This window comes from Hemiscyllium ocellatum, chromosome 13, assembly GCF_020745735.1.
Source record: "Hemiscyllium ocellatum isolate sHemOce1 chromosome 13, sHemOce1.pat.X.cur, whole genome shotgun sequence".
NCBI lineage: Eukaryota > Metazoa > Chordata > Chondrichthyes > Orectolobiformes > Hemiscylliidae > Hemiscyllium > Hemiscyllium ocellatum.
In genome coordinates, this window is record NC_083413.1 from 28,589,395 (window position 1) to 28,610,833 (window position 21,439).

At 37.3% G+C, this 21,439-nt stretch overlaps 1 protein-coding gene across 3 annotated transcripts in view; it reads left to right on the forward strand.

Annotated features, from left to right (window-relative positions):
* The window catches only part of dlg1b (discs large MAGUK scaffold protein 1b), a 428,423-nt gene that overhangs the window by 364,367 nt on the left and 42,617 nt on the right, over window positions 1-21,439 (forward strand). For all 3 annotated transcript variants that reach the window (XM_060834674.1, XM_060834676.1, XM_060834675.1), the window contains exons 15-16: window positions 14,681-14,795; window positions 19,804-19,980. In XM_060834674.1, coding sequence (XP_060690657.1) covers window positions 14,681-14,795; window positions 19,804-19,980 — 292 coding nt within the window. The remainder of the gene's footprint in view (window positions 1-14,680; window positions 14,796-19,803; window positions 19,981-21,439) is intronic.

Here is a 21,439-nt window from a genome sequence, read left to right on the forward strand (position 1 = left end):
TCCAGCCTCCTGCTTGTCTACTAACAAAGCAGTTAAGTCAAACTTACAGATTAAGCAAGGAAGGAAAATTTCTCTGACTTTATTGAGGAACTGAAGGGTAATGGGTATAAGGGAGTAGATGGATTTTATATTGCCATGTGTTTTAAATTCTTTTAAACTGTTCATTTATAGACAGCTTAGTTTGTATTGTGTTTGTGTAATAAACTATTTATTTTTAAAACCAAATCTGAAGCTTTGTCTATTTAAGTTTCAGTGAAAGACTGCCATTTTAAATAAAATATGATCTGTCAAGCCAGATTTCATTCTGGAATTTGACTTATTCAGTAATTACATCAGCTAGGATTATAACAGTTTGCAATTGGCTGAACACTTGGAGGAAGCAACAAGGACAGTGGATAAAGGGTATTTGGTGTATTTGGATTTTTAATAAGGCATTCCATAAGGTGCCACATTCCATAAGTTTACTACACAAGATAGAAGATTGAGAACATGGGAATGATTTTTTAGCATGGATAAAGAATTGACTACCTAACAGGAAACAAAAAAAAGAAATATTCTATTAGTAAACTAGCGAGTGGAGTGATGCAGGAATCAATATTGCAGCCTCAACAGTTTACAGTCTTCATTAATGCCTTCAATGAAGGGATCTTCTTTAGCCAAATGTACTGACAATTCAAAGATAGGTAGGAAAGTATGTGTGAGAAGAATGCAGAGTCCACAAAGACGTGTAAGTCACTTAATTGAATGGGCAAAAATTTGGTAGATGCAGTACAATCTGAAAATATGAAGTGCTCACTTTGGAGAAAATAGAAAAACATTATTTAAATGGAAAGAGACTTCAGAGTGCTATTGCAGAAAGTGATCTGGGTTTCCTTGTACGTAAATCTCAAAAAAAGCATACAGAGAAAACAAGTAAGCAAATGGAAGATTTGCCTTTGTAAGGGGGTTGTAGTTTAAATGGAAGGAAGTTTTGCTATAAGTGTGCAAGGCATTGGTGAAATTGCACTTTGAGTACCTTTTGCCATGTTGGTCTCCTTGCTTAAGGAGAGATGTAATTTCATTAGAGATTCCATTGCGCAGTGCTGATTGCTGGGAGGAATGAGTTTTTCACATGTTGCAGCTCATAGAGTCATAGGGATATGCACTAGGGAAACGGACCCTTTGTTCCAACCCATCCAAGCCGACCAGATATCCCAACTCAATCTAGTCCCACCTCCCAGCACCCGGCCCATATCCGTCCAAACCCTTCCTATTCATATACCCATCCAAATGCCTCTTAAATGTTGCAATTGTACCAGCTTCCACCACTTCCTCTGACAGCTCATTCCATACATGCACCACCCTCTGTGTGAAAAAGTTGCCCCTTCGGTCTCTTTTATATTTTTCCCCTCTCACCCTAAACCTATGCCCTCTTGTTCTGGACTCCCTGACCCCAGGGAAAAAGCTTTGTCTGTTTATCCTATCCATGCCCCTCATGATTTTATGAACCTCTATAACGTCACCCCTCAGCCTCTGACGCCCCAGGGAAAACAGCCCCAGCCTGTTCAGCCTCTCCTTATAGCTGAGATCCTTCAACCCTGGCAACATCATTATAAATCTTTTCTGAACGCTTTCAAGTTTCACAACATGTTGAATGGGGCTTGATTAGGTGACGTTCAGTTGCTCCCCTTCATGGAGAAATCTAGAACAAGGGACATGAGTTTACAAGTTACGTCTCACATTATAGAGGGAAATGAATAATTCTCTTTCCTTGTGGACACTGGAGGCTGGATCGTTAAATATATTTAAAGCTGAGATTTGTGGTTTGCAAGGATTATGGAGAGGCGACAGATCGGCAAGTGATGTTGAGACTGGAATCTGGTTAGTCATGACCATCCTTGATGAGATTATTATGACTATCCATTTGTTTGTCTGCCTTGTTACCTTTGCTGGATCTACGTTAAGTCTATAGACTGTGGTGAATAGTGAAGATGAAAGCTTTAGACAACATGACAGTATAGATGGTAAATGACATTGACTTATCATCTTTAGAATGTACTGATCAAACATTAATCGTGAGCTTTAATTATGAAATGAATCCCTATAGTTTGACTCGATAATTGTTTGGGAGTGTGTGCTATAACACTAGCTTCTTGAAGACAGTACCTTTGGTTGAGTGGCTACCATTGAGATTATTTTTTATGCTAGGACTTCATAATGATAAGTAGTGTCAGGACTTGGGAAAGTTGGAACTTGATGGATGTTTGTTTCCCCCTCATTCCATGCTTTATATTCACGCAATTAGAAATTTGCAGGGTGCTTCGAAAAGCTGTGGTTCAGGGTCTTCTGTTACCTTATCATTAACAGAGACTTTCTCTGGCTCTGTGCCAAGAAAAGACATCTCATTTTCTCACACCACATGTAACAAGACTGATGATACATATTGCCCCAAGGAATGTTTATTAATTTTTATGTTAATTATGTTCACCTGAGCAATGTTGCTTTGAGGAGGAGGGTACTGCAGAACAGAAACGATTTATTAATATTGCACAGCAAGCCATCAAGGCCCATATGTGGACAGCTTTGAATATTATTCTGGAGGAAATAAACTAAATATTAACTTGCACTGTGTGTTAAACTGTTTCTGTTTAATTGGAAGAGGCATTTTACTTGTCACTACAGTTAAGACATCTGTCTGCTCGCACAAAGGTGCAGTGTAACAACTCAGGGCCTTCTGTTAAACATAGTTATTGGTATTTAAGTTCAGCAATTGACCAGTATTAGAATGCTATTCCATTGTACGTATTTATAAGGATTCTAGATTTCTGTGTATGTTATACATATCACTATACTTAATGTTACTGGACGTTCAGCATGGTCTTTGTATTCAATTCTGGAGCTGCCCACTTGTGTTGCAACATGGTGACTGAAAGATTATAAGCACAGTTTGCAATGGCAATAAACCTACATAAAATACACTGAACCTGCTGTTCAAGCATATGTTTAAAATTGTAATTTTTGTGGCTCAGAGTTGTTCTGTCTTCAGCCAAAGCGCTATGTGGCATCTGTTTGGGATGGTTTCTGTAAATCCCAGCAAGCCACAACATTCAAAGTGCTGTCCTAATTGCATTAAATTTGCCCAAAGTGCCTGGACCCAGTTACAGAGGGGTCTTTCCTAAAACTAGATGCTAAGAGTTCAAACTCTTATGAGGTAACTTAGCATGATAAACTCATTTGTTAGTCATATGTTCAGTTTTAATAAATTGGCTTAGTGGAGCTCTCTGGTGTACGAACCCTTGTATTTTAGATTACTGGCATGCCAGCTTCTACCCAAGATTTTAATATTCACTTGATCATTCATCTACCACCTAGTGTAATTGTTGCAGTTGACAGAATTTATTTGAGTAACTTGCAATTAATTACATAAAATTATAGTGTGTACAATAAAAATATATATCTAATGTTTTAATGTGTGCATTTTTTTAACATTTGGATATAACTATAGAATTCTTTTACTTCATATTAAGGAACAAAATTGCTGGAGTCAGTTTTACAGTTTGTTTTTAGTTCGAAGATTGCAGTTCACAATGATATTATTAGCTGAATTCCTACTTTGTGTCCTTTATGTTGTTTACTTTGTGATTATGGAGTAATATATCAAAGCTGGAGGCCATCCAGTCCAATGTCCTTTTTGCTAGCTCTTTGAAAGAACAACCCAATAATTTTTAAGCTTAACAATGACTGACTGAATTATCAGAGGTTAAACTGTGTACATGCCTCTTTGTTTTGGGTGCATGGAAAATCTGTTGCTTATAACTAAATTCTAAATATATGTACTTCAAAAAGCATCACTCCTTGAAGCGATTGCAAAAGCTTCAATTAAAAGCTATTTTGGGCATAAACTTCTTTGTTTATAAATGTAGTCATTTGGTTCATAGCTCAATTTTAATGGTGATAAAACAATTCCTACTTCTGTAGACTGAGTTGAAGAAGGTCTTGGAGCTTCACAAACTGAGTCTTCTGGCATAATGGGATGGTTAATTATTTATCATCTTTATACCAAGTGGCAACAGCAAGTTGTGGTGGTGCACTGTTTGGATATTTTGAAAATTATTATTTTAAAAGTTGTAATATTTTATTCATTCCAATGTATATTAAAACAAGAAACTGATGCAAGGTGCATTAATAGATATTATCATTTTTGGAAGTTGGATTCTAAAATGAAGACGGAGGTATTTTGGTCAAAAAGGTCAAAGTCATTCTGGAACATTGACCTAACTTCACTATTACTAAGAAGCTATTTGACTTCAGCCAGTTGCTTTGCAAAACCCTCTGGCCTTGTTGGCTATACTGTGGGGTTTATGTCAAGCAGAACAAATGCCTGAAAAAACAGTCCTCCTCCTAGAAGGAGAACAGATTACAATTTAGGGGAACCATTCATTTCAGCAGAACTTGTTTTCTACTCTTTGGAGTTTTCAAGCCAGGACAGCTCATGTTGCATCTTCAAGTTATTAGAAATGAGATAGTCCAGGCCCTCACAACTGTGAAACTTTATTCCTGCAGATGCGAAGAGGAGTTAAAAAATTGTCTCTACGGTCAAAAGATGAGAAATTGGAAGGAGTCAGTTAAGTGGAAATCTAGAGTTGAGGTAGAAATATAAATTAACGTACCAGCTGGAGATCTGAAACAAAAATGAAGTGCTGGAGAAACTCAGCAGGTCTGGCAGGATATATGGAGAGAAAAAGTTGGCATTTTGAGTTCAGTGACACTTTAGAACTGAAAGCAGCTGGGAAATTATGATATTTATGCTAATCATGGGGTGGATATGGAGTGGTAGGGCAGGGAACTATCTCACCTCTTTTTCTTCCCACACAAAATAATGTCATCGGCATAAATGTCAACATTTCATAGCTGTGTTCAATTCTGACAAGATATCACCGAATTCAATGTTAACTCTGTTTTCCTCATGTTCTGTCAGACCTACTGTGTTTCTCCAGCACTTTGTTTTTAGACAAAAAAGAATTCTCTGGGGTTGAGACTCTAATAGATAGCATTGGGAAACAGTTTGAACTTTGACTTGCTGCTGTGCTATTTTCCCAACTATTAATCTAGAAACTCAACTAACATCCTCAGGGTGCGAGTTCGAAAACTGTCGCAGCAGATGGTGGAATTTGATCTAATACAAAATAGTCAATCGCCAAGCTTTTCTACGACACTTGCATCTACATGACCAATTAGAAAATTACGAGTTATGTCCTTCACAAAACAAGCAGGACAAATCTAACCAGGCCAATTACTGTCCCATCAGTCTACTTTCAATTAACAGTAAAGCGATGGACTGTGTCATCAACATTCCTGATGAAGGGCTTTTGCCAATTTTCCAGCTCCTCGGATGCTGCCTGACCTGTGCTTTTCTACTACCACTCTAATCTAGACTGTGTCATTAACAGTGCTGTCAAGCAGCACCTGTTCAGCAATAAGCAGGCTTCGGCTGATAAGTGGCAAGTAACATTCATGCCACACAAATTCCAAGCTATGACCATCACCAATTAAAGGCAATCTAACCACCATCCCTTGGAACTCAATGGTGTTACAACCGCTGAATCCCCTTATCAACATCCTTAGGGTAACCACACACCAGAAATGCAACTGATCACAATGGTTACAAGAGCAGGTCAGAGGCTAGAAATACTGTGGCAAGTAATGCGCCTGATTGCCCAAAGCCTGTCCACCATCTATAAGGCACAAGTCAGGAGTGTGATGGAATAATCCCCATTTGCCTACAGCTCCAGTAACATTCATGAAGCTTGACACAATCCAGAGCAAAGCAGCCTGCTTGATTGGCACCACAACCACAAGCATCTACTCCCTCCACCACCGATGCTCAGTCACAGCCATGTGTACTATCTGCAAGATGCACTGCAGCAATTCCCCAAAGATCCTCAAACAGCATTTTCTAAACTTCATTCCATCTAGAAGGCTAAGAGTAGTGGATACTTGGGAATACCACCATCTGCACATTCCCCTCCAAGTCACTCACCATCCAGACCTGGAAATATATATTTCTGTTATTTCACTGTCACTGGGTCAAAATCCTCGAATTCCCTCTCTTATGGTATTGAGTTTCAACCAGCTGTAGGTGGACTGCAGCGGTTTAAGAAGGTAGCTCACCACCACCTTCTCAAGGGTACCTAGGGATGAGCAATAAATGCTGGCCAGCCAGCCAGTGGCATCCATGACTCATGAGTGAATTTTAAAAAATGTCTTCTATATCACTTGATTTATTTTTATTTTCAATAGCTGTTGTGCAGTATTTTATGATCAGAGTTGATGGTACTACTGAACAAGCCAGATCCCAGAGTGAGACCTGACTTAATAAATAATATTTTAATTCTTGTAATTGGTTTAGCATGGTTATTCACTTAACCATATTCACAGGAGGTTCCAGATGTTCTTAAGCAACACAACTTACATTGATAACAGAAAAAAGTTTACTTTCTCACCTGCTGGTCTGGGAACGTTAGACCAGCAGTTTTAATGTTGGGTATTGAAAAATTGTTTGAGTCCATTGTTCAGGAAGGAGCAACAGGACATTTGAAAAGTCAAAATGCAATCCATGAGTGTCAGCATGACTTTGTGAAGAGTAAATTGTGATTGTCTATTTTGTTAGAGTTCTTTGAAGATGTAACAAGCAAATTGAGGTTCCTTTAGATGTCAGGTACCTGGACTTCCAAAAGACATTTGATAAGGGACTGTGCAAAAGGTTAATACAAAAGTAAGATCACATGGGGTTATGGGTAGTATATCAGCTTGGATAGAGGGATTTGTTAACAAACAAAAAGCAGAGAGGCAGAATAAATGGGTCTTTTTTTTTCTGGTTGACAAGACATAACGAGTGTGGTGCTGTAGGGTTACGCCCTTGGGGCCCCAGCTGTCTGCAGCCTGCATTAATGTCAGAGATGCAAGGATAGAATATGCTATGCCACATTTTGGAGATGATACAAAAATAGGTGGAAAAGCTACATTGTGATGAAGAAATAAGAAATTTTAAAACCTTAGATGAACAGGCCAAGATTTAACAGATGAAGATTTATACGGTTAAGTTCAAAATTATCCATTTTGGTTAGAAGAATAGAAAAACAATTTATTTTCTAAATAGAGGAAATCTTCAAAATATTTCAGTGCAGAGGAAACTGGGTGTCCTCATGCATGAATTGTAGAAAGCCAGTATGTAGGTACAATAGGTAATAAGGAGGGCAAATTAAATTTTGGTATTTATTGCTAAAGCAATGGATTATCAAGGTAGAGCAGTATTGTTGCAATTGTACAAGATATCTGGAGTGCTGCATATAGTTTTGGTTCCCTCTTCTTTTGAGGAAGATTATAATTGCATTGGAGGCAGTTCAGAGAAGATTCACTCGATTAATTCCAGAGATTAAAGGCTTGTTTTATGAGAAGAGATCAGAAGGATGAGTGGAGATCTAATAGAGTTATATAATATGCTAATAGGGATTGACGAAGTTGAGGTAGAAAAGATCTTCCCTTTCTGGGGCAATCTAGAACAAGGGGTCATAGTTTAGGCTAAAGGGTGGTAGGATTTAGAAAAGATGAGGAATTACTTCTCTCAAAAGGTTGTGAATCTGTGGAATCGCTACTCCAGAGTACAGGGGAAGCTGGGGCACTGAAATTTAAAGAGATAAGCAGAAAGGTTTTAATTAGTAATGGGTTGAATGGTTTTGGAGAGTGGCGATGAGGCTGAGGTAAGAACAGCCATGCTCTTATGAAGATGCAGTAGACAAGGGGCTGAATTCTCTACTCTGCTTCATTCTTAGGTTCTGAATGATAAAATCTTAGTTTCAACTCCAAATCCTTCCAAAACAAAATCCCAGTATCTCTAATATTGTGTATTATCCAGGATCTTGTGTTTCTTTGTTGACTGATTAATGTCCAGTCATGGCCTGGAACTTTGCATGGAACTGTGCAAAGATACAATGGGTTCCATACGTGGGCATAGAAGAGTGAGGACTTGTGTTAGCACCTTCGTATGTTAATAAAATGAGCTGTCTTCCAGACCTTCAGGTGCTGCTCAGTTATATAAGAACACAATATAACAGCTGAGGGCCGTGGTCACAGCCCAGTAGTGTTTCGCTGAGGACTATTATCCAGAACAATCTTCTCCTGGCCAAGTTATTCCAGTGCAACTGCAACATTGGCATCTCAACGAGAGTTTGTAGAATTGCTCAAGTATGTCCTGTACACAAAATGCAAGACTAATCCAATCTGTCAACTAAATACTCTATCAGTCTACTAATCATCAGCCAAGCGATGAAAGTTCTTTTCAGCATTTCTATCAGGCAACACTTGAATAGCCATGACCTAGTCACTGTGCTCATTACAGTCTTGGTCCAAACATGGACATTCCTGCAGCTCCTCTTTAATTATGCAGTTTTGTGGAAGTGTAGGTCCTGATGGTGCAGATGGGCCAACCTTGGCGTGCTATAACCTTTTTTTTAAAATGACTGTTGAAACTGCTGTTTCGTCTTCCACTTATCATGGATTAATCTGAACATTAATGTCCATATTAAGAAAGACTGTTTGTTCATTAGTCTCAGTAATGAAATAGTCCTCTGATAGAGTGAATTGTACAAGTGTCATTTCTTACAATGCTGTTAATTCTAATAAACATTAAATAAGCTACTTTTCAAATATTTTCTGAGGACAATCAAATAGAAAGCACAGCACGTAATTTCAGATCGTTCGAAATATTTATACACGATGCAAGTTGCTTGCATCACTTGTTACATGAATTGAACAATTAAGCTTAATATTAATACATGTAACCTACTTCACTAGTCAAATATTTGCACCATCATTATACAGTAATTGATCTGTGCAAGAAGAAGCTGATATTAAAAAGGGCTTACAAATTATTAATTGTTTTCAATGTCTTGCTATGTAAATGTATCTATTAAAATTGAATTTTGGTGATATATTTATATTTTTAAGTATAAAAAATTAGATCTGCAGTATATGTCTAAATCAACTAGCATGGAAATAGAAATTGGCCTTCAGCCCCATGATTTTAGGGTAAAAAGACCCTCACATTCTGTAGAGATGGTGCAAAGAAGAAAAGATAGTGCCAACTGTTTCAGGCCAGTGGTTGTAACAAAACGTGACTGATAATTCAGTTTCTCATCTCTGAAAAGAGAGAATTTTGGTGGGGATAAGTAGAACCATTCAGAGGTATCTGCAATATTAAATTTTATGATATGCCCAAAATCATGCATCAAATTTAATCTATTAAGTAAAGCATCTACTGGGATGCTTTATTTAAAAGATTTTCTGGATTAGCAGTTGTGTTACCAGCCCTTTCCTCTGAGGCCGAGACTAATGCTGCAATGCAGAAATTCAGATCTTTCCATACTACCAGGAGATTAAAATTCACTTAAGTATATAAATCTATGATTGGTAATAGTGACCATAAACCTACTGAGTTGTTGTTGAATTGTCAATCTCTGCATTAATATTTTTTTAAGGAATGAAATGTGCTAAGCATGCCCAGTTTGATCTCTGTGTGACTCCATGTTCAGCAACATGGTTGATTCCTAGCTGCCATCTGAAATTTGCTAGCAAGCCACCCAACTTTACCAATCTGCAATAGAAATCTTTAATAAGAGTAAAGCTGGCCACGTCACTCACTGTCAGCCCATGATTCGGGTTCCACAAAGTTACAGTCAGTCCAGTAACTCTTGCTCAGTCTTCCTTGCTATCATTTGGAAGCACATAAAAATTGGGAGTGTAGTTCCATTAGCATAGCTTTACATGGTCATTGTCACCAAATCATCCATTTACCCCAGCAGTACACCACAGTGCTATGCTGTCAGGAGGAAATGATCTTGAGTTTACACATTGAAGTCAGATTCTTAAAGGATCTCATGATATTAAATCACACATGGGTAGGTATTCTGGAAAGGTCCCAGCAGGTTGGAAATTGCTAATGTAACATCTCTATTCAGGACAGGAGGGAACCTGACTAAAAACTGGCCAGTTAGCCTCATGTGTATCATAGGAAAAATTATGGAATCCATTATTATGGACATAATAGGATACTTACAAGGTCACAATACAATCACATAGAGCTAACATGGATATATAAAAGGGAAATTATGTTTGACTGATTTGCTCATATTCTATTTGAAAGTACCAAGCAAAATGTTAGCTATGTTGTATTTGGATTTCCAAAAGGTATTCAAGAACAGAGATAAGCAGAAAATTAATCAGCTATAGAGTAGTGAAATATTTGGAACTTGTTGTGGTTCTGCTCGCCGAGCTGGAAGTTTTTGCTGCAAACGTTTCGTTCCCTGGCTAGGGAACATCATCAGTGCTATTGGAGCCTCCTGTGAAGCGCTGCTTTGATGTTTCTTCCGGTATTTATACCGGAAGAAACATCAAAGCAGCGCTTCACAGGAGGCTCCAATAGCACTGATGATGTTCCCTAGCCAGGGAACGAAACGTTTGCAGCAAAAACTTCCAGCTCGGCGAACAGAACCACAACAACGGACACCCAAGCTACAAATCTTCAACCAGACTTTAAATATTTGGAACTTATTTACACAGAATGCTGTGGAGGCCAAGTCATTGAGTATTTTTAAGACTGAGATAGATTGGTTCTTGAGTATCAAGGGTTATGGGGAGAAAGCAAAAGAATGGGGCTGAGAAACTTATCTGCCATGATTGAATGGTGGAGCAGACTCAATGGGCTGAATGGCCTAATTTTTGCACCTATGTATTATGGTCTTAAACTTAAGTTGCAGATTATTAATCAGAATAAGAGCTCACGTTGTAGGGGGTTCCACCTTAGCATTGATAAGCTAATGAGAAGCAAAGGGTAGAGATAAATGGGTCACTTTTGGGTTTGCAAGCTGTTACCAGTGGATTGCCACAAGAATCAGTGCGAAGCTTGTGCCTGTGCAACACATATCAAAGATTTGGATGAAAGGACCAAATGTATGCTGACTAAATTTGTTGATGACTCAAAGATAGGTAGGAAAAAAAGTTTTCAGGAACACAGTGCATAGATTCTATAGAGGGAATTAGGTTAACTCGGCAAAACCTTCTCCAGTGCAGGGGGATCTGATTTATGAGTATCTGACTTATGAGCACTCATACTTACAAATGTGATCTCATATAGAGGTGTAATTTTCCAGACCCGATGTGAACTTTTCTTTTACTCACACACTGCTCCTTTATGTAGTCCTGCATTGTATTGCAATCTGTGAATGAACTCCAGAATGGAACCTGTTTACAACCCAGGGACTACCTGCCAACTTTGGGGAGAAAAAGAAAAACAGTGTTGAAGATTTATTTTTTTTCTAGAGTGGTATATTTGAAAAACAAGGAAGTTACCCTAATTTTATGTTGCTTTGATCAGACAACGATGAGCGTTATAAACAGTTGTAAGAGCTGTATTATAGAAAGGGGAAAGGGCTCTGGAGACTATGTATAAATGATTTACAAGCATGATCACTTTTCTCTGATGACTGATCTATTCCAGTTATTTAAAATCGATGTTTAACACAGTAGATGAGCTTCCATTTGCAAGCAGAACAAAATAAAAATCAATTTTTGTACTTCCATGACACTGGGCCAGTCCTGGGGCTCCCTACATATAACTGCTTCACTACAAGAGACCTTCACTGTCATGTCAAAGGCAACCGTAGATGCATTTTAATAAGTCCTGCCCATGTTTGTAATGACTCATTTTATAATTTCAAAAATAAAATATAAAGTTGTTTTCATACTTATGTACTTTAGAGATTTATGATGGTGATATTGCATAATTTGGACCTTAAATTCGTTTATTTTTAGCAATGTGGGTCAGTTACTGGACATCCGCAAGAGGCTGCCAGCTCATATTTAACACAACAAATAAAATGTTAAACAGTGTGAATTATATTATACATGGCAAAAGATTGAAAGAGATTTCATTCCAGACAACAGAAGTCAAATTCACATCATTCCTTTTAACCCAGCAATATGCTTAAAAGGACCCAGACTTCAGTGAAGAGTTACCAGTATCTCCAATCCAAGGCTCCTTGCTCAGATTCAGGCTAGTACAGCTGCAATCTGTTTCCTTTCAGTAAATTCTTGTGCAGTTAAGAATGGCTTTTAGCTCCATCTGGTGTCTCTCCTTGAGACACTCAAAACAAACTGTGAACTAAATACACTACTCCTCAAATTCTCAAAGCCCATTGTGTCCTAACCTTTCTTTCTCTTGCATACACCATGCTGACTAACTTTCTAGAATATTCCATTTCTGTCTGTACATCATTGGACCTTGTCACTAATCAACATCAATTTTTATCAACATTTTTATGCACTCCACTGGTGAACTCAACTCTTAAATAATTAATTAAAATGCTTATAAAACAAAGAAAAGCTCCTAATTTCTCCTCATCCCCCAAGAACACTCAAAAGTCAAACCAAATTGTGTCTTCCCCCATACAACAGAAAATAAGTACACTTAGTTATATATTGCTTTTAACATTGGGATGAATACTGCCTGCCTCTCGCCTTGGCCTTGGAGGAAAAAATGATGGATACCACAATGGGAAGCTAAGCAAGGGAGGGCATGACAACTATTTAATTAGCTAAAAAGGGTGAAGGATGAGAAATAAACATTTCTTGCGACAGTAGAAGCAAGACTCAATTTTGCTCCTTTAGCAATTCTAGATGCTTGGATTAGCAGTACAAAGAAAACTCAAAATATTTTGTATGTTTAAATCAGATTTTTTAAACATGCAAATCACTTGTGCAGCATAAGCTTACTCGAGCTTTATGTTTGAGTCCTTATGATTACCTACATTAAGACTTGCATGAAAATTATCTGTAAATTGATTATAATATTAAAATTACATTTTCTAGACATCTCTTCTCGATCATTGGATTTTAACTGATAATTATCCTGTAAACATCAGCCAGGTAATGGAACAATGCATCTCTGTAGAGTCTGGTTGCATCTGTCACGATGTTTTAGTTTCAAGTCTATGACCTCCATTGTGGCATAGAGAATCACTGCTCAGAGCTGCTTGGAAATCTGTGTGCCGTGATCAGATGTTCACATTGACTGTTAATAGAGGAATGAGTGGAATTTCATGAGCGGTACTGCAAATGATGCATTAAAGGTAATTGAAGGTATTTGTAGTGCCAATGGATTTTGAGCTGGGTTTGACAGAAAGCAAGTAAAGTTGTCCATGTGTGAATTTATTTTTTTATTTTGGAAGGTATCTTTCTGCAAAACCTGAATCCAGACTCTGTAGCTAAAATTAGCAGTTCAGAATTGCAGCAGTTACCCTATGGAAATACGCTTTATGATGTTGGTAATGATGCTTATTTAGGACAACAGAGAAGAATTCTATTAATTAAAGCCTAAAACAAGTAGTCAGTGATGTGCACCTTTAATAATTAAAGTATTGAATGGCATTGGCACTTGCTTAAAATACTGTTTGTATCAAATTCCGGTTTCTTTTCAGGAGTGCTGTTGTATTATTTAAACTTAGTACATCTGGAATTATTTTTGTGATGTGTATTAAGATTAGAGCTGGAAGGTTTGTAGCATGACATTTTTGATCATCTGAAATGTCGACAGCTGGTCTGTTCTGTTTTATTCTCTTGCTTTAAAATGCTGAGGTTTATTTTATTAGAAATGCAAGGATTGTGAAGTGTGATTGTTTGCAGTACATACTGTGCACCTTCTAATTACAGAACAATGAGATAATTCAGTGTGGCAACTTGTTTTTTCACTTCAATGCTGTTTATATTTGCAATATTAATGCTTGTAATTGTTGATGTTCAGAATTTTACTTTAATTTATTTAGGTCTGTTTTGCCTGGTTCAATGATTTAATATTAGCATTTAGCCCCAGTGTGAAAAGATATGATGAATATGTTCATTGTTAAGTGGAAGTGAGTTACAGGCAATAATTTACTTAAGAAGCTCAGGTAAGCCATGCTGAAGTGATTTATAATTAGCTTTGGAGTTCCGAGACTTTAAAATCCTTGAAACTTCTTTTATCTCTTGTGTTGTATCACTTGGTTTATACCAAGTCTTATTTTGTCATGCTATTTTGTTGTTGATGGCAGTTATTTCTGGTGGCACCAATCAATGTGCTGCACATCTTTAGTGCACTGTAACCCCTTGTAAGATCATGAATAATCCTCTTTTTGTTTTGTTAAACAATGACAAATTTACTATTTAAGCAATTTAGTTTGATGTACTTCACAATGTTTCATGTAAGTTTTACATGGGGCCCAAGAGCTATCTGGACTGATATATTGTTAATTATGTACGTTGATGGTTGTATTTTTATTTCTGCATAGTGCTGGAATAGAAAATAATCCATCTTCAGAAATACTTTAACTTTGCTTTCACTGCTATTGATAGATGATACTCTTCTCATTGTGTCCTAACCTCTAGACCAGAGGAAGAGTTGCATGGAGTTAATGCAGTGCTCCTTGTGCAAATGTATAAGTGAGAATAGCCCCTTGATTAGTTAGTAACTCACCATCCAGTATTAGAACTATTAATTTTGAACAGTAATCATTTAGCTTTAGAAGAGCTATGATGTGTATATTCATTGCTTAGCTTGGCTAGTAAGTGTGCAAAAGAAATACACTGATTTTAGGAATTTTTGTTTCTCCAGAATACAGCAGATTTGAAGCCAAAATCCATGATCTACGGGAGCAGATGATGAACAGCAGCATTAGCTCAGGATCAGGGTCGCTGCGCACCAGCCAGAAGCGATCCCTTTATGTCAGGTAAAAACAGGCAAATTAATGCTCTAGTATTGAAAAGAGAGCCCATTGGGTACTGTGCTCTTTAAATTACAAATTGTTCTGGGCTGCTGTACAGTTCCCAATTGATGTTAATCCTTATTTAGCAATCCCAAGGATTCAATCTATTTCTATCCTTATGTATTGAAGATATCATATGCTTGCCATTAAAAGAGGACAGGTGTGTCTCAGCATTACATTGCCATACATAAAAATGCAAAATCTCTTTGTAGTTTTCCAATATCTTTAATGTGTCAGATTCATTATGAACACTGCATCTTAAATTATTTTCCATTTTATTGTATGTTCTATAACTATTTTCCAGAAATGGCATCATTACAATTAATTGTCTACTTTTTGAATCGACTGCAACACTTGAGTTGAATGCTAGTTTAATTGATGCCTTGAAGGTCATTAAACTCAGGTCTGACACCATCTGTGCAGGGAAACCAGAGTCAACATTTCAGATCCAGCAACCTTCCACGTTACAGCCAGACCTGCTAGTTTTCTCCAGCAATTTTTTTTTTTTTTTACGGTTTTTTTTTGTTTTCTAAAGAGAACTCTGCATATTGGCAGCCATGCCATCAGAGAAATTGGAACAACTAAAACGTACTCTTTGAAAAAAAAGTCTTGGAATTTATCTATGATCGAAAGAGAATTTATTGAGTATTCTTGGGTTGTACAGAGCAGTGAAAACCATTTTAATGACAGCAACTGCTATTTACAAAACTGTAATACATTTTACACAGCTATTGTACTAATGCAACAGTGAAATGTAAGAACTTGAAATTTATGTTTGATATATCAGTAGCCATTTAAAAACTTCAATGATCTTTTATTCAGAATAAATATATATTATCCTGACTAAATCCAATTATTGATGGCAGGAGTTTATATACGAGGCACACAAATCTAAGCACATGCAATTTGTTGGGGAAAAGGAGTACCTGGTTTGTCACCACTGATTTTGTAAACGCTTTTCTGATATTTACTATCAGAAAAGTCCTGCCAGGATTTGTTTGTGTTATTACTATGTGAATGAACATCTATCAGGTTGTTTAGATGGCTACTGACAAACTAAATCACAAACCACTGAAGGAGTGTGCTCTCAGAATACATCGTAAAGCAATTAAAACTCTGAAGGTACTTGCAGTTTCTCTTTGCAAGTATCCCAAACCAGTTCAGAATCAAAACTTCTGGGGGCCAGTAAGGGCAAGGAGGTGAGAATAAATGTCACCTTTGGCTTGAATATACAGGTTCTTGTTTTGGGTAATTTTATTGTCAGAAGTAAGTGAAAGATAACCAAAGCTGTTGAAACAAACAAACTGCTTATGCGGATGATTGGCTGACTAGTTGGTAAAACCAAACTTAAAACTGACAGCAACAGTTTGTCAGCAAAAAGTAGAAAGAAGCAAACTTAACCTGAATTAGAGAAAGCAGTTTCTCACCTAGTGAATGATAAATTTCATGATTTTTCTCATGATGATTGAAGGATTAATTATGTAAGTTGCATCATATTTCTCTCAGAGTTAGAAATGCCTCTCAATAATAGCATTTGAGTGCAACATTTTTACTGTGTATTAAATGTCGATTTTGAAAGTGTTTCATTTTACAGTGTCATGATGGTATGTAAAATGCCTTTATCTGCTGAATTTTGGCTAACAACTCGAGGAGTATGTGCAGATGTTGTACTGCTTAAATTAACCCCAACATTAATACAAGATTTCAAGCTTGAAAGGCAATGAAAACATTGATCCTAGCTAGTAAAACCTGAATAAGGAAATGTACTTTGAGGCTGGTGTGGCACGAGTCCTTGAGAAACAGCAGTATTGGCAAATTAAGTCTCTGGCCATGCATATTGGTTTTGAGACTGTAACTTGAATATTTAACTTTGATCTCTCGCCCAAGAGGTAGGCAAGGGTAGGGCTTCACAAACTGATATAGCAATGGCTACCAAATGCTCTCAGTTATACTAAATAGTCCAGTAGTTTGAATATTTGGCAAGACCAACTGCCCAATGTAAAAGACCTGAAGCCTTTCTGTAAAAACCTAATGTGAAGGCTGGTGATTTTAGGTTAAAATCTCTGTTTAAATCCTTAACTTCCCAGTGGGCAATCTACACTGCTGTAGATTTGGCTTCACATGTAGGCCAGACCGGGTAAGGACACCAGATTTTCTTCCCGAAAGGACATTCCTGAACCAGATGGATTTTTAAGACAGTTGACAGTGGGTTTTTAAATTCCAGATTTTTATTTTAATTCAAATTTCGCGACCTGCTATGATGGGAATGGAACCTTCTCCTTTGAATGTTAACCTGGGTTTCTGGGTTACTAGCCTACTGACAATGCCACTGCCACACCATCTCCCCAGCTCATGTCAAGTAACCCTCTTTACCTTTAAAAAGGTGAAGATAGTCTTTCTACAAAAGTAGCTGCTGGAAGTCTTGGGCAAACAGGTGATGGAAGGTGCTGTCAATGTCTAAACATTCCCCTTCTGCCCACTTCTCCAACCAGTTTCCTGAGCCCCTTGCATTTTCTGTAATAGATTTTTCAAGCAGAGCACCAAAGTATTTTTGGAGATCCCTTTCTGATATTTGTCAAAGAAACCACCAGACTTGGGAAATTAAGCAGTGGCTCAGTATACCCAATTTGTGTTTGAAACCCTATAGGATAGGTTGAAACAAATCAATGTTTTGAGATGCAGGGCAAAAATGAGTTAAAATGTGATTCTCCTCAACTGATCCCTGTACTTCACATGAGCGGATTCATGAATCCCTTCTATCTGGTACTTCCAAGTCACTTTTAATTTTAATATTAAATATCCAGAGAAGAATGATTCTATCATGTTAAACTACCTTCACTTTGTCTTTGATATTATGGTAATAAATGAGTCTCAAGTCTGGAGAATGGAAAGGAACAGTTTAACTCAACCATTTGTCTATGCATGATGATGACTCCAAGCACTCTTAAACTGAGTAGGAAGGAAAGCTTTATACATCCTTGAACTGTTTTCTAAAAAAAAAAGTGAGCATTAATGTAAATGGACAAGCTCGTTATAATTTTGTATTTGCTTTTTATTTTATTTCTTTGTCTATTTGAGGTGAAATTAACAAGGAGTTGTAAACACAGAAAACTAGTATTCAAATGATGATTTTGTAGATTCAATAACAAGATTGCTGAAGCAGGCAGGGTTTAAGCTTTTAATCTTTATGCATATTAAAGTGGCTGTCTTGGTGCCATGGTGCATTTTGAGTGAAGATTGAATTTAAGTAAAATGGGGTGTAGAAATCTTGTCTCTGCGTACACAAATTAAGAACAGTAGTAGGCTATTCACCCCTTGAGCCTGCTCTGCCATTCAATAAGATCATGGCTAATCTGAATATTCCACATTCCTTCCAAACCTGTCTTACATGGCATCTGTCTACCTCGGTCTTAAAAATAATCAAAGATCTGCTTCCATGCCTTTTGAGAAAGTGTGTGTTCCAAAATTTTACAACCCTTTGTGAGACAATGTCCCAGCACCTCTGCTTTAAATTAACGACCCCTTATTTTTAAATAGTGAACCCCAGCTCTAAGTTCTCCCACAAGTGGAAATATTCTTTCCACATCAACACTATCCTGACTCCACAGAATTTCGTGCTTCAATCAAGTTGCCTCTTGCCCTTTAAAACTCAGTTGGATACAAGTCCAGCCTGTCCAACTCGACCATTTTGGACATTGGTCCAGTAAAACTCTGAATTGCTCCCATCATGTTTATATCCATCATAAAATAAGGCAACCAATAATGCACATAGTACTAGAGATGTGACTTCACTTTTACCCTGTAAAACTGAAGCATAACCTCCCTACTTTTGCATTTCATTTCTCTCTCAATAAATAGTAACGTTTTACCAGCTTTCTTAATTCATTTCTGTACCTGTGGGGTCAGTTAGCTGGACTGCTGCTTTGCAATGCAGTGATGCCATCAGCGTGGGTTCAATTTCTGCACTGGCTAGGGTTGCTACAAAGGACACTCCTTCACATCCTTTCCTCTGGCTGAAGCAGGTGACCCTCAGGTTAAACCACCACCAATCATATCTCCGTAATGAAGGAGCAGCCCTATGGCTTGGTAGGACCCTCACATTAACCTTTGTAATTCATGCACTCAACACCCACTGCATCTACAATCTCTCATCACTTAAATAATACACTTTTTTGTTCTACCTACTAAAATTTGATAATTTCATATTTTTCCACATTGTTTTCCATTTGCCACAGTATTGTCCACTCAGTTAACCTGTCTACATATATCCTCTTCAAAGGTTACTTTTTTTACCTAGCTTTGTGTCATCAGCAATTTAGCAACCCTACATTGAGTCCCTTCATCCAGGCCATTCGGTTAAATGATAAAACATTGGGGTGCAGCACTGATCCCTATAGCTCACCACTTGTTCCATGTTGCCAACCAGAAGGTAACCCATTTAAGCCTACTGTTCCTTGTCAGCTAGCCAGTCTTTTACCAATGCCAGTTTGCTATTCCCTCAGCATGAGCTTATGTTTTCCACAATAGTTATTGCTTTTGTATCTTATCAAATGCCTTCTGGAAATCTCCTAGTAAATGATAAAAGGAAGTCAGAGCTGAAATAAAAATAAAAACGTAGAGGAATTGGAATCGAAAATGGACAGCTATTTGTAAGTTTGCAAAAATGTAAACACAACAGTTCATCGAGTGAATATCAATAGGGCCATCAATCAAAAATGCAGCTGCCAGTTAAAATGCACCAGTTTGCCAGTCTTTGGTTTTCATACTCTTGCTATCTTTGCTTTTTAATAAATGTATTAAGCTACATGTTTACCTGTTGTCTTCAGTTTTGATTAATGTAAGCATATCAAGTAACAAATACTTTTGCAGAACTTTGTGTTTTTAATACAATATCTATTATGTCAAACATGGGTGGAAAGTTTTATGATGAATTGTAATTGGTGTTATGTTCTCTCTACAATGTTCCAATTAGAGCCTTGTTCGATTATGACAAGACCAAAGACAGCGGTCTCCCAAGCCAAGGCCTTAATTTCAGTTTTGGTGACATTCTGCACGTGATCAATGCATCAGATGATGAATGGTGGCAGGCTCGACAGGTAACGCCAGACGGTGAGAGTGAAGAAATTGGAGTCATCCCAAGCAAAAGGAGGTGATCACCTTTTCTCAAGCTCAAGTTTTAACCTTCAGTTAGAGTTTTATTTAAATGCAAGTGTGCTGTTTAACTGCAAGGACTGCTTGGCACTTACTGTTAAAATTTTTAAAGAACTGTTTGGTACATTATAAAGTAATGCAGTACACTATTCCAGCTTTTGATGGTATGAGGACGTGTAAGAAGCTGACGGTTTGCAGGTTAAAAAAAGTACCTTAAGGCTTCAAAGTTGCAAAACTATATTGCATGATGGTGCACTGGTATCCCAATCTGCTGATCTGCTATGTAGAAGAGGATTTAAATGGATTCTATTGATCTCAATCATCTTTATTTTTTTAAACTTTGATCCTACTTTTGGTTCTGTTGTATATTCTGAATGTCCGTACCTTCCACAGTGTGACGTATTGGTGTCCGTTGGGTACAGAAATAACTTAGTCAGCTAGGTAGATATATGGAAAGGTATGTCGTCAGCTGGGAGAATGGTATGGGATGAGCCTGGGTTGAGGCTTTAAAGCTCACAAACAAAACACTTCAAATGTAAGCTGAATCTGGAATGCACATAGAGGAGACATGAGCTATTTAGCTCCACAAAGACACCAAGATAGTACACGTAGAAGTAGAAACTTGTTAATGTTACAGGAAGATATTTTCTGTAAATGAAAACCTGTTTGTATTTTCAAGGGATGTGGTCACTGGACACAGGCATATCAGGAGCTTGATTAGCCTTTCATTGGGAAGCATTTATCTTAACAGCAGGCCCAGCCTTCGAATGAAATATCAGTACTATAATTGTCCATACTGTTCAAAAATGGTATGCCACAGTGCATCTAACAATTTAAATAATCCTTTGTTTGTTGGCCAGTCTCTCCTGCTGGATCATGTGTGCAAATGGTAGAACACAACCTTTGCCTTTTCTGGATTCCTAATTATCTCCATGTTGAGTGTCACTTGAAACACTATAACATAATTTAGTACATAGAAATACTACAAATAAACATTATTAGTAAAAGTGAACAGTGACTATGATATACTCTAGACACTTGCATAAAAATCTATATGAAACAATTAGTTTGATAATTCACTTTGAAACTTTATAATGTCAAATAATTGACATCACATCACATTAGCAAGCTAAACTCAGTATCATCAATGCTATTATATCCTGTAGCTCGGAATCCAAAGTTGGATTCTGCACAAATCTAATAAGGTCATAGGAAGTGATCTATTCTTTGACATTGTCTTAATTATTTCAGCTTGTGTATAATGACACTGATTGTTATAATGGGAAGGCTGTATAAAGGTGGAGGAGGCCATTAATCCAACACAATCATCTCAAACCTTTTATGCTATGAATTGAGTTCATATATTTTTATATTGTGAATATTCAAACTTATTCACAATTAGGAGCAAAGAAAGAGGATTACAGTGACAACTCCAGTGCATCTCCTCGAATCTAATC